This window comes from Siniperca chuatsi, linkage group LG23 (assembly GCF_020085105.1).
Source record: "Siniperca chuatsi isolate FFG_IHB_CAS linkage group LG23, ASM2008510v1, whole genome shotgun sequence".
NCBI classification, from domain to species: domain Eukaryota; kingdom Metazoa; phylum Chordata; class Actinopteri; order Centrarchiformes; family Sinipercidae; genus Siniperca; species Siniperca chuatsi.
Genome location: NC_058064.1, coordinates 15,725,001 through 15,739,177, shown reverse-complemented (window position 1 = coordinate 15,739,177; position 14,177 = coordinate 15,725,001). Strand labels below are relative to the sequence as shown.

The 14,177-nt window shown below is 39.2% G+C and overlaps 1 protein-coding gene across 5 annotated transcripts in view; it reads left to right on the top strand.

Moving 5' to 3' along the window:
* Window positions 1–14,177, top strand: part of LOC122871025 (copine-8) — a 91,073-nt gene that overhangs the window by 17,199 nt on the left and 59,697 nt on the right. For all 5 annotated transcript variants that reach the window (XM_044185541.1, XM_044185540.1, XM_044185542.1 and 2 more), the window contains exons 2-5: window positions 4,393–4,433; window positions 6,476–6,522; window positions 7,413–7,516; window positions 12,639–12,678. In XM_044185541.1, the coding sequence (XP_044041476.1) occupies window positions 4,393–4,433; window positions 6,476–6,522; window positions 7,413–7,516; window positions 12,639–12,678 (232 nt within the window). The remainder of the gene's footprint in view (window positions 1–4,392; window positions 4,434–6,475; window positions 6,523–7,412; window positions 7,517–12,638; window positions 12,679–14,177) is intronic.

Here is a 14,177-nt window from a genome sequence, read left to right as displayed (position 1 = left end):
GGCTTTTTTATAAGATCAACCCAGTTAAGGCTGACTTGAGTTACCTGGGGTTTAACATAAGTTACATTTTTTGGAGTTACACGTGGTAACGTATTAGAAGAGAGGAAGAGAAAAGTGATTAAGGAGCAAGTGAATTAGAGAGAGAAGATGCACATAGAAGTGTTTTTTGTGTGAATGAACATGCACAAACCAGACGTGCACCAGAAACAGTAAGAGCCGGCAGAAATGCCAAAGGTGGTGTTTTTGTGAGGGCGGATGAGAGAGAAAAAGAGGCTGCATCTAAACATACCAACGCTGAAAGCCTCAGGGAAATCTATTGAAGAAATCAATATTTTGAGATAGTTCACCTGGCCAGTAGGATGCCAGTAGGATGCTTGACTTCATAGGTGACTAGTTGATTGATATATTCATCTTTTTCTTTTAAGAGCTCTATGGTACTGTCATGTATTTGACCATAAAGACATAAAATCAGAATGACACATTACTAGTGATTATGGCGTTTTCGGGGAAACTCTGCTAAAAATATTACTAACACTTTTTTTAGTCTGGTACCTTTATTCCTGCAGACCTCTCTGTGACTTGGATGGCAGCTTTTAGCTTTCCACTGCCTGCCTCCGGATGAAAAGAGGGAAGGAGCGAGAGAAAGAGAGAGAGAGACCAGTGACTCATTCACATTATCCTCTGAAGTGGAAATCCTGAAAACGTGTCTTACTCACACACACACACACACACTCACACACACAGACACAACACGCATCCAGGGGGGAGCCCAGGAGCCCATTTGGAGTGCCACCATGTGTGATGTGCTTTGAGCAGCAGCCAGTCATAGAGTGTGGAGAATCAAATTGTCTCTCAAAGGGAGAAAGGGTATTTTAACTTGTGTCCCTAACTGTACCCCCAACTCAGAGTGGGAAACTACTCCCAGCCACCAGCCAAATAGTGCCACACTATTCTAGGAGTGTTTGTGTTTTCTAGCATATAAGTGTGCATTCATCTTTTGATGTCCAGATTTAATCATAGATGGTGTTGGATGGTGAAAGTGGTTTGTTCATTTAATTTACCTCCACCCCCTCCATACTGACATCAGATGGACTGTAAAGATTCTTTTTGGAGTCTTTACACTAGTTAAAGGGATAGTTCAACATTGAAGAAGCTCATGTGAAACGTCATGCATCGTGGGGATTCTCACAGTCTACAAATTGAGTCATTTAATGTTGTTTATACTGTGGCAATTGAGAATACTCAGTTCTGATTGGGTATGTCAGTTATTTGCTCAGATGTTGCCTCATTACTATATCAGAGCACATTAATGTGCTTAGACTGGTGATATTGTATATTCTTCTTACTTTCAACAATTCCCATCACAAAAACCTACATGTGTTAGCCTGTCTCTAAATCCTCTCTGACTTCCCTGCTTCCTCAAGTCCATTCGTTCCTACCGAAGATGTAAATCTTTAAAAACAGGTCACAAATGAACAGTTTCATTTTTAAGAAAGGCTCAATAATTTCATTAAACAGCAAGGCACTGTAGTTTTTAGCATTTCAATTATTTTCTGGTTGCAAAATTTTCAGCTTTTCTCTGTTTTAAATAATTGTAAACACAATATCTTTACGTTTTTGACTGTTGGTCGGACAAAACAAGACGTTTGAACACATCACCTTGGACTCTGTGAAGGCGGGACATTTTTCTGTGTTTTTGAGATTTCCTTAGGCTAAACAAACGAATCGAGAAAGCAATCAGCAGATTAATTGCTAATGAAAATAATTGTTAGTTGCTATTAGTTAGATATTTTATGACAGCAGGACAGTGTACAGCATGTGGGATTGACCCATAATACAGTACAGTGCCCATGTTCATCATAATTATGGAACAGGTCACCCAGTACAACGGTTTGGCTCATTTATGTGTATTTAACAGTGAAACTCCATGGCTCAGAGCCTATATTTTTGAGCACAATAATATACTCATTATGGAAAATAACACACTTTGTGGATGCACATTTATTTTTGGATTTTTGGTTGTTTCTTCCTGTCTAACTTGAATATTGTTTCTAGTCCCTTTGTTGTGTAGGCTACACAGGCACGAATTTGTGCGAGTGACTAAATCAGGCAAAAAACAACTGGAGTTCTGTTGATTACGTTGCTATGTTTACTCCCAACTACAACGTTTATCATACCTCCAATCAGCCGACTGAGAAGTGTGTTTCTTTTTAGGTTGATCAGTCCTCCATTCCAACTACCACTATTGACGACTAGTAGATTGACTAATCAGTTGAGTACCAAAGAAAAATTGGCATTGTACTAAAGGAGCATCTTCATTAGTTAGTAAACAAGAGTATGAAGTCTTGTAAAAGTGACAGCAAATTGCCACGCTAAGTGCCTTGACATAGTACATTTGATATGAGTGATTTGATATAAGTGATGCTGCAATTTACGACAGAGCGAGTGAACGAGTGAACCGACAAGTAAGTCTGCGAACAAGCAGGACTGACCGAGTGGATACCAGACGTGTTTTTATGTTCTTTGATACCAAAGGTGTTTTTGTTTTGAGAGCAAACACAAGAGAGTGAGACAGGAAGAAAATTCCATAGGTGGTGTTGACAAGTTGACAAGTTCACACAAGAAAAAGAGAGCGAAGTACAGACAGGAACAGAGAGACAGAGACAACTGCAAGTGAGCTGAAATAAAAAACAGCCACAGTTAGAGAGGCTGAAAACCAGCTTGCAGCCTGGATACTCTCCAGCCAGTGGTGGTTTCAGGGCTTTGTCTGAAAGCGTTTCAAAGTCTCTCACAATCCCTGGGATTGAAAAGATGACGGGAAGCATTACCCACATTTTGATGCCTTTTCTGCAACCAGGAAACGCCAGGGCGCATTAAATAGATGAGAGAAAGTGGATTGGAGGGTAGATCTTAATTCTAATCAAGACCTTTACATGCTAGAGTGATTTAATTTCGTTGACAAGTTAGTGATCCCATTCCCTCCTCTCCTCTCTAAACCATAAGGTGCCATCATCGGCACCGTCATTCATCTCATTATTCACAAATAATGATGAGATCTCTCCCACTTTCAAATCAGGCCACTTAATTTTCCCCAGCCCTCCTCCTTCCTCTTTTTTGGGAACATAAATTCTTCATGATTTTATTAATGCCCAGCTTGGCTGAAACTCAGTGGTTTGCTGAGACAGAGGACTGCACAATAAATCACTAGTCACAGAGAATGTGATCTTAGACCTAGTGTTTTTCAAGCATGAAATGAGGAGCCATAAAATCTCTCACCCTTAGATAAAGAGTCAGAATATAAGTTGAAACCACCATGACCTGAAGATAGTGTGGTTTGTGGTGGAAGCTGTTTGTGGACATGCTTGTTAAGGCTGCTACCATTTATATGAGACAAGGGAGGGCTTGTCTGAAGTTTGGTGCTCCTTTGTAAGCAAATGTTTTTAGGTTTCAGTGCTGTGGACGTGGAGCCCATGTTGGTGTTCTCATGTTGGGTTGAAACCAACTTCTTTCTGTGCACTGTGGGAATTAAGATACAGTAAAATGCTGTGGATAGAAGCTCATGTCCTAGATAGACCACTGGTTCATACTTTCTCCAAATGCCTACCTTTCAGTCCTCTGTTGTTTGACATCCCTACCCTGTCTGTCGAAGCCCTAAGCCCCATGCTGAAGATGCAAACCTTTAAACATGGGTCCTTGAATATATACTTTCATTAACAAAAAAGTAATTTCCTGAAACAGCTGGGCACTGTAGTTTTTAGCAAACATTACTCAGTCAGGAGTAAATAGTCCATGTGTTGGAGACTGTTTTCAGATGTGGATTGATACATGTTTGGTAAGTAATTACTACAGTGCCCATGTTTATCACAATGAAGGAACATGTCACTCAGTGCAACAGTGTGGCTCACTGATGTGCTGACAGCATTGGAGAGGAATAAAATATATCAGGCTTTAGCCACACGGGCAACACCTGCTAGTAGGATCAATTCATCGTTGTTTTTTATCTTTTCATGGGATTTGTCGTTGAAGAAAAATATAGGACATTATATATTATCAAATTTAAGAGAGGTCTGTAGACTTAGAACAGATGTTGTTTGTCCACTTATTTCAACATCTAAATTCTGAACACCAGTAGTGCACAGCCCTCAGTACTGTGGCTAATGCTGTGGTTAATCCAATATCTTAGATATTTTTAGTGTTTTCACACCTCACATAAGAGTTTCACAGGGATAGTGTAAACGGAGCATGATGGTAACATGCCAAGTCATGGCCAACAGAGTACATAAATAGTCTCTGTGTTAAAATGTGTTCACTGCCACATTTGGATGACAAATGTTTTTCCTTCTCACCAGGGGAACTGTGTTTGTGACTACTTTCCCCTTTGTGTCTCCACAGAAACCTGCTGGACAGGGACACCTTCTCCAAATCAGACCCAAGTAAGATCCACCACCTGTCTGTTATATATATATATATATATATATATATATATATATATATATACATATATATATATATATATAATCACAAAGGCATGTGTTAAAAGGAATTTACAGAGAAACAAAACGGCACAAAAGCATGAAAGTAATAGAAGTGATGGAAGGAAATTTGAAAAGAAGGGCACGAGGCAAGAAGGAAGGAAGAACAAATGAGAAAAAATTAGAAAATAAGGGGTACAAATGGATTGTAAGGGAGTGAGAAATCAGTTATGAGAAGAAGGTCTTGTCTTTTGCCGTATGTAGTCGTGAGTCACTCCTTATGTGTGTTTTTTTTAAATGTGTGAGCTCGATTCGAGGCAGGTCTGACTAATGCATGAGGCCAACTAAGAAGCTTCTCCCTATAGATTCACATGATGGGTGGCAATTCTCCTCTCCTCTCCCAACAGTTCAATCATTACAGTAATGCTGTTAGTGCCATGGCAGGAATAGCTCGACATTTTGGGAAATAAGCTCATTCACTTTCTTTCTTTCTCAAGTCTTTGCAAGAAAGTGAATGTGTATGTCCCAAAATGTCGAACTATTCCTTTAAGGCAGGGTTTTATGGTGTGTTAATAGTGGTTTGTAAATGCTGGATGTATTTTTTTTCTCCACTGGTTGGATGTCATTGTGTATGTGGGTGTGTGTGTGTTAGGGAGTGTGGGTAGGATGAGATTGAGGGGTAAGATACACCCCGTAAAAAATAGAATGAAATCATCATTGTTACCAAAGAGGATATTTATCATCTTGAGGTGTGTGTTAATTTGGGATTATTAATATCAGGATGACTTTTGGTGCTCTATAATGACGCACACACACACACACACACACAAGACATAGTATGTCAGCACATTTACAGTAGCATGGGATAAAAATGACTCATGGTGATGATGATGACAGTGATGAACACGATGACGAGGATGACAGTGATTAACATGATGATGATGATGATGATGAGAAGGAGGAAGAGGATGAGGAGGAGGAGGAAGAAGCTCAGGCTTTACCCATTCATTTAGGCATGCTCTTATGCTGAGAAGCACTTGTGATTATGCTGAGCATGGCGACTTTGGTCTCCTGATATGAAACAGTCTGACAGGGTAAAAGAGCAAGGAGATAAAGGAAAGAGAAAAAAGATAATGTCTGAGATACTGGAAATATAGAGATATCTTGGATCTGTCACCTGCTGGTAAAAATACCTTTAAAATGTAAAGAGCAGTGATCCTAAAAGAAAACCATGGCTCTCTGGTAGAAGTGGAAAAAAGACATAAAGCCCTTCAATACCTAAGCCGCAAAACCGCGAAGAATCCCAGAAGTTGTCTATTCTATTATTGGTTTAAATCTATCTGTTCCCCAAAATATCACCGTTTTTTTCCTATCAAACCCTTACGAAATATCTCGTGTGTCTGTGTGGGTATGTGTACATGCACATTATATATCCTTATTCTATCCACTTATCTGAAAAGAACATCAAAGGCCTCCAGAAATGAAGTGTGTGATGATGAGTGAGCTCAGTAATTTGCCTTTTAGTGAATTCCCTTGTTTCGGGAAATTGCATAATGGCCTGAAATGGTGTCTTTCACCATCTGAAGACTCCCGTCTTATAATATATATGTTTGGGCTTCATGAATAAAACTATCAGGTGCTTTGATGTAGTTTTGTTAGTTCTAATTCATGCATTTATGGCTTATTATTCATTGATGGATCAAATAAATACCATGACATTTGAGTTTGTTTTTTATTTATTTGCTTTGTGTTTTATGAGAGTAATGTTCCTCTATCCTTCCCTTAGTTAGCCTACCCACCAGTTCAAAAAAATGGTTATAAAGAAGAATCCTCTACAGAGAACGGTCAGGTGGTTGTCAGGTCCAGTATACGAATAACTGACACAGTTTGGAGAAAAATGCCTGGACAACTATAACAGATATTTGCATGGGTTTAGCATGTATAGGCCTAGATAATGATTTTTAATGTTGTGTTATAATGTTATGTGTCTCTCTTCTTCACAGTTTGTGTTCTCTACACACAAGGCATGGGCAACAAGGAGTGGAGAGAGGTGAGAACTAAAGAGAAAGTGTGTAACACAGAATATGCAGTGGCCACTTTATGTCTTTATACTTTATGGTATGTTTAGCAGGTATATAGTCACAAACCAAAGTTTTGGACAAATATAAATTTTGCCTTGATGATAGCGCTAGATGAAAAGTCAGGGGGTCACCAAAGTTATTACAATTCACCCGGAGGGGAACATGAATTAATAACAATGAATTCATTAGTATGAAGTAATTGTGAACTAATAATGGTAAGAAACCCCACTTTGTGCTTGTAGACACAATTGGTACCTACAACTTGTCTATGAGTATGTGTACACTCACATATATGACTATACTGCAATCACCAGTGTGCTTCACAATAATGAATATTCATGAATGTAAATGAGGGGGCAAATCTTGCAGCCCCAATCATTCACAGTTATTCATAGTTCTGAGTAGCCCATCATCTGCATGCATTATTAATAGGCTAAGTTAAATGCCAAACCGGGACCTACTAGACCCCCATTGACTTGATACTTCAGCTGCTCTGCATTCATTACTATAAAGCTGGACATAATCGTCTGTAACCAGCCTCTTCCCTGATGTGTCACCTGAGGAAAAAACCTGCTGGTGATTATTTATTCACATGAGTCACTGCAACTTCACAAAGTGCTTGTAAAAACTGTGTAAGATCAAAGTTTTAAGGTTTGGTGAGCTGCAGAAATATTAAAACGACAGATAACGGTCTCACATCAAGTTAGACATCTTCATAGATTATGTAGATTTGGGTCATCACATTCTTTTGTGGTCCAACATTTACAAAAGCAGAAATATATTGAAGAGAAAATGGTTTGCCTTACAATTTATCCAAAAGGTATTCTTATCTGTCTTTTTTCATCCTTTCTTTGTCTAGTTTGGGAGAACAGAGGTGATTGACAACACGCTAAACCCAGACTTTGTGCGGAAATTTATTTTGGACTACTTCTTTGAAGAGCGACAGAACCTCCGATTTGACTTGTAAGTAATGCCTACAGCTGTGTGTGTGTGTGTGTGTGTGTGTCATTATGGTATTAATATTTGCTGAGAGTGATAATTGTTCTGGCACCAGACATTGTGAAAGTCAAATGGCATTTAAGGTTCAGGAGTTGATTTTTGGTTTACTCAATGTTGGAAGCCTCTTCTAGAAAGCATCTATTTCACATTAATAGTTCCTAAAATACAAACTAGACATCCATTAGAGCTTGGAGAGGGTCCATATGTCACCAGCAAAATGAGGAATTATTTGATTCCAAAATTATTTTATTCTAGAGCTACAAATATGGCTGTTTTATTCTTAGATTTGTGTCTCTTTACTGTACAGTTGGGATACAACACAGTTTCCTACTGTACTCTAATTTACTCTCAATTTACGTACTTATCATATCTTTTCCCAAAAAGTTATACAAGGACAAATCTTCCTCTTTTACCTTGACACTATTAGACACTGATTTATTGCACAGAAGTTCATTACAGTATTTAACTGGGACAGCTTCATTTGTCTAGATGCATTGGTGTGCTCTCTATATTGGTTGACAGCAACTTTAAAAGCAGTATTGGTATTGGTCCAGTATTATTTTTACTGCTGATATTTTGGCAGATTGTGGAATTGGCATGCCTACTGCTAAATACATCCACCAAATTAATAAAACACTTAATAGCCTAAATTGTTAACTGTTAATTACCTAAAGTATCAATAATTAGCTGGAAGGATATGTTGGGATTTGTGAGCATTATGTGACTATATATCAGAGAGTGCATATTTTTAAAAAGCTTAACCTGCTTTGCCTCTCTTTGTACTAAGGCCTTAAAATGCACATAGGTAAAGGCTTGTATATGTGAAAGTATTGGCCATTGGTATCAGCTTCAAAAATCATACATCCATGCATCCCTGTCGCCTACCTCCCAAGTGTAAGGACTCAGGATTGATGGTCTTATTACAGATACCATCAGTACACCTCTCTGTATCATTAATGATTCAAAGTAACTCTCACTTAGTAAAGTTGAATCTCTGCATCAGTCTCTTGTACTAATGAGCACTGTACCACATATCTGTATATTATATGGCACTGTATATGCATTTGTTATAAGCGCCGTGACTGCATCTCACACTTGATTTGTGTTCCTTTGCAAAGAGGTATAAGATGCTATCTGTAGGAGACAGTTGGTCTTCAGATTTATTAAGCCACCAGACTGCTAGTAGGTGAGGAGATTTTCTTTCTCAATTTGCTCTCAGATCGCATTTCTCATTGAATTACAAAGGGGATTTCGGTGGCTTTATTTTATTAGATGGAGACTAATTATATTATAATATATGAACCAGGGAGCCACGCCGACAACCCAACCGGGATCTAAAAGTTAGACTCTGTGAGGAGGAGTTAATGTTTCTGCTTATATCATGTGTGTTTGCCTGTGAGAGATGGAGACGGCGAGAGAACGAGCAAGGAAAAGACAACATAGTTTGTGCGTGTATGTGTGTGGGTGGAGGTATGTCTATATTTATGCAAAGGGGTATCTGTATCCCTATTTTTCACAGCTGTATTAGCATTGGTCCTGGTCTAATTGCAAAAGATTGTAAGAAGTCTTCACTTCTCACTGTCCTTAATAGGGGAAAAAAGTTTTTACATCATTTGGCTGGATTTCCTAGTTGAGGTCATCTATCAGTGAATCACTGTTTGCTGTCTCTTTTGGTACAGTTATTATCTCTGTTTATCCATACTAGTGTTTCAGTATCTCAGCTGGTTGCTCTGTCACAATACATACTCGTATTGTCATCTCACAAGAGAAGTGTTACAGGGCCATGCGGACAGACTCACTCCGAGACAAAAGCAAAACTGATGTGTGTGTCTCATGTGTGCATTGCCACATACTGTGTGTGGCCATGGTGACAATGTTATGTGCTTGTGTGTGCACGTGTTTGTGGCTATGTGTGCAGTTTAGCGATGGTAACCATAACAACCGGGGTTCCAGGGGACGTTGGGTGTGATATAGGAGTGGACAGATTTCCTTCGGGGAAAGAGAAGCATTTAACCCTTCATATCTACTCTGCCTGCTCCACTTGTGTACCACCCCATGTTACGACCCAACATATATTATTACATATAAATGGACTGCTATAAACTTTTTTTTCCTGAAATGCACAAAGAGCATGCAGGGCTTTGAGTTGTGTGTTTTGTTGTTGCCTTCACATTTGTTTAGGTAGTTGTATAAATGCATGTAGTGCATGCCTCTATACTTGCTGTCTCTTGAGTGGTTTTCTGAATGGAACTGAGCATCTGAGGAACAAAACAGTGCACTGGCTTTTTGTTGGTCTGTGTGTGTTGTTGCTAGCATCATTCAATGTGTGCAACACTGTTAGAGAAACATGCATGTGCCTTTGTCTGTGAATGTGTACGCATGTGCATGTGTTTTGTACGTGTGTGTGTGTGAACCTAGCTAGCTGCTCCTCTCATGCCTAACAGCCGTAGCTAGCCTGTGGAGGGTAACACAGTCTGAGATGATAGCAGATGAAATAACGTTTCCTCCCTCAGGCCCATGAAGATGGGATCTGTGTAAAAAAAACAGTAACAGAGCAGAGGTTATGAAATACTACAGTATGTCCTCTGAATATGAATTACGAGACTGCACTGTGTGTAACAGATGTCTTTGCAAGTCTGTATCTTCATTAATAGTGTGTATGTATGGATTTCAAAGCAGTATAACATAATCAGTATAAAGCTGTGTTCACACCAAATGCGAAGCAAATTTTCAGTGTGACGCAGTGACGGACGGTCAAAAGCGGCTGGCTGGCTATGCATTTGTTAATTTCTTTCACATGAACTGTTATGAAAAATATACATTATTGATTTAAATGAAAAGCACCTAATGTAAAATATCAGATAGAAGCATATTATGCATACAGTACTCATTACTTAAGCATGTTATGCATATGTGACTCGCAAGGGGGGTCAGTGTGTGTGGGGGGGGAGTAATTGTATCAGGGGGCCGCCCGGTCCTCCACCCAAACAACACTCAAAGCCCCGCGACACGGCATGCACAATTTCTTTGCTCAAGTTGAATATACATGAATGACGCCCAATTCACGTATATTTGCGTCTTTGCATTGACTTTGAATGCAATTGCGCAGAGTGAAAAATAAGCTTCGCTTTCTGTGTGAACACACTGTAAGTCTACGACTTGTAGTACTATTACTGCTAGTACTGCTATCACTAATAATTCTGAAAACGGAAAAAAAGAAGAAAAACGAAAAAGTGAACACTAAGAATTTAGTGATATCGGTCTGTCTGTGTGTCTGTCTGTCGGCCTGCCAGTCGGCCTGTCAGTCAGTCGGTCCACCGCTTTGTTCCAGGCTGAAATATCTCAGCAGCTGTTTGATAGATTGCAATTATAGAGGCATTCATAGTCCCCAGAGAATTCATTCTGCCTACTTTACTTTAGTGATCCTCTGGCTTTTCCTCAAGTGCCACCATGAAGTTAACATTTGTAGTTCATAGTGAAATATCTTCACAACTATTGGATTGCCATGAAATTTGCTGTAGAAATTCCAGAGAGGATGATTTTTTTGTTTTTATTGTAATCTCAACAACTCTTGGATTGATTGGGATGAAATTTTGTACAGACATTCGTGTTCCCCAGAGGATGAATCCCTGACCTTTCATCTAGCCCCATCATCAGGTCAAAACTTCACTTTGTCCAATACTTTGGTTTATGACCTCATCTTTGTGTTTTGTGCTAATTAGCCAAATATTAGCATGCTAACATGCTGAAATAAGATGGTCAACATCAACATACTAACATTATCATTCTGAGCAAGTTAGCATGCCAGTCTGAGCATTTAGCTGTGTGTATGTACAGCTTCACAAAGCTGCTAGCGTGGCATTCGACTCTTTGTTTGTCTTCTTTCTTGTCTCGTCTTGTTTCTTCTCAAGGAGGTCAAAGGTCACAGTGAGCTAATTTCAGACCCTGGGTAGGGGATTGTCTGTCAGTTTTACACTTCACCGAGCAAAGAGAGAAAAATAAATTATTTAGATTCAAATTGTGAAAAACAGAGCAGGTCACTTTATAAATAACTTGTATAGTACGTCCCTCTGAGTCTGTATGGACACATTTGTTGATCGTGAGGCGTTTCTACTCTGGAAGATGGATAACTGTCTGTATGGTTTATTCAGGTACATGGCAGAGACACTCTGAAGACTGAAAAAATCATAGACACTGATGATAAGATATCATGTGATTTCTATTTAATCATTTTGAACACTCAGTCATGCTATTCAGATTAATTTACAATCCTAATTACCCAATGTGCAACACACACACAAACACAGGCACCTGCAGGATGTACATGATCCTGAACAGTCTTATAAAGTAACTAAATTGCTCCTCTTTTCTCCCCCAAAATATTACCCGGCAAAGGGCAATCCATTTTTAGTGGTGGGTGAAATGACCTGAGCTGTGAAATGACCTCAAATTGCTCAGTGAATGGCTTGTCTGATTGCTTCCCATTCTTTAGAATAGCCTATGTACTGGAAGGGACATTTCTGGATTTATTTTTCTCTCTGCAAGTATTAAATGTATGAGAAACTTCCAGGTGGAATGGAGGAACAAAAAGTGTGGATAGTATTCAAACATATAACATAAAAAACATGATAGCCCACTGAAACTTACACTAATGAGCAGAGATGAACATTTCTCGGTGTCTCTTTCTCTCTCACATGCACAAACACGTATAGAGGTAGGAGGTATTAGAAGAAACAGTGGGAGATGGGAAATTTGTGAGGCTTTAAAGATGTTATAAATTAGCATGTTTCAGTCCAAATATTAGAAGCCTCTCTCTCACATGCACAAACACGTATACTCTCACAATCGTATGTAACACTGCCAATTAGTCCATTACGTGTCAGTTTAATCGAGGATGCCTGTGAGTCTGTGATGCTGGGAAGTGAAATACTCATGCCTCTGGTGAGATCGTTGGTGACAAGCTGCTTGGCCCCATTACTGATTTACTCTGCCTGTAATCCCTGTCGGTATTCCCATCTGAGCTCCTGTCACCCTCCATCACTTCCTAATGCACTGACTCTCACTCTCTTTTCTCTTTTTTTTATAGGTATGATGTTGACTCGAAGAGTGCCAACCTGTCAAAACACGTGAGTACCAAAACTTGTCTTTATGTATTACGTTACGTGTGTTTTTGTGCGCACACTTTGCATGTATGTTTTGTCCCTGCACACTTTTGCTGATTTCATTCTGTGGGTGTGAGTGAGTGTTTGTGTGAGCATGATTGCTGTCCTTGTTATTACCTCCCATTAGCCTCATTTCAGCCACATAACAGTAATCTGGCCATTACAATGAGTGTGTTTATCATCTACTGTAATAGCACATTCCCTGAAGGGCCTGTAGTTAATTTAGAAATTAAATAAACACTGATTTCCCCTGTCCACCCTGCTTTTTTTCAATTGATAGCAGTGATTAGCATAACAGTAATTAGGAAAAACAATGTGATAACTTGGTCTTTGTCGGCAAACAATAGCTGTGTCCTGCCTACTGCATCATGGGGATTATAGTTCAAACAGTCCGATGCAGCTCGTACCCTTGCAAAGGTTTTCCTTGATTATGTTTAGAGCTGTTGACGGGCCATTTGTTTTTTTTATTGCTGAACCAAGCGATCACAGAATCAGTTAGTCATTTTGAACCACATATCTCTTGTTTGATGAAATGAGTAGAGATGCAGCTTGTTACTAAACATTAGCACAGGTGTTAATGCATCTGCATGTATTAAAAATGGCATCACCAGTATGTAATTTAAAGGAATAGTTCAACATTTTGCAAAATACGCTTATACACATCTTTGTTGAGAGTTAGATGGGAAGATTGATACCACTCTCATATCTGTCTGTTAAATATGAAGCTACCGCCAGCAGCTGGTTTGCATAGCTTAGCATCTTAGCAAGACTGGAAACAGGGGGAACAGGTAGCCTGGCTCTGTACAAAGTTCACAAAAACTGCTACAAGCACCTCTAAAGCTGACTAATTAATGCATTGTATCTTGCTTGTTTGATCTGTACAAAAACTAAAGCGTAGAAATTCACTGTTTCTATTTCTTGGCCAGGACCAGGAAGACTCCAGGAAGTTACTGGTCCCGGCCAAGAAATAGGCTGGTGCATAAGTGTATTTCCCAAAATGTCTAACTTTTTTAAAAATCGATAGGGGAACTGGAAACTGCCGTCTGTTTACTGAGCTGCACAGTGTATGTGTATGCTGAAGGTCTGTGTCTGACTGTAATCTTGTGTGCACATACCTGTTTTCACAAAATCTGCTTTTCAGTGATATCTGAGATGTGTTTGGGCAGGTGTTTGCTGTGGTAATGGGCAATACTGACCTGTTCTGTCATTGTCATTACCAATCTCACATAGCTGTCTTTTCTACTCATAAACTCTGGATGTTATCTGTAACTTTATATTTAGAGCTTTATTGTCCGTAATAGCCAGTGTGCAATCATGCATTGCTTCCTCCCTCTATTCAGCAGTTTTTGGCCACCACCTGGAAGATAATTGCTACAGCTGTGTATATACAATATGTATATGTGTGTGAGTGTGTGTGTCTGTGAAAAAACTAATTTCAAGTTACACTCACTTGACATTTGTGT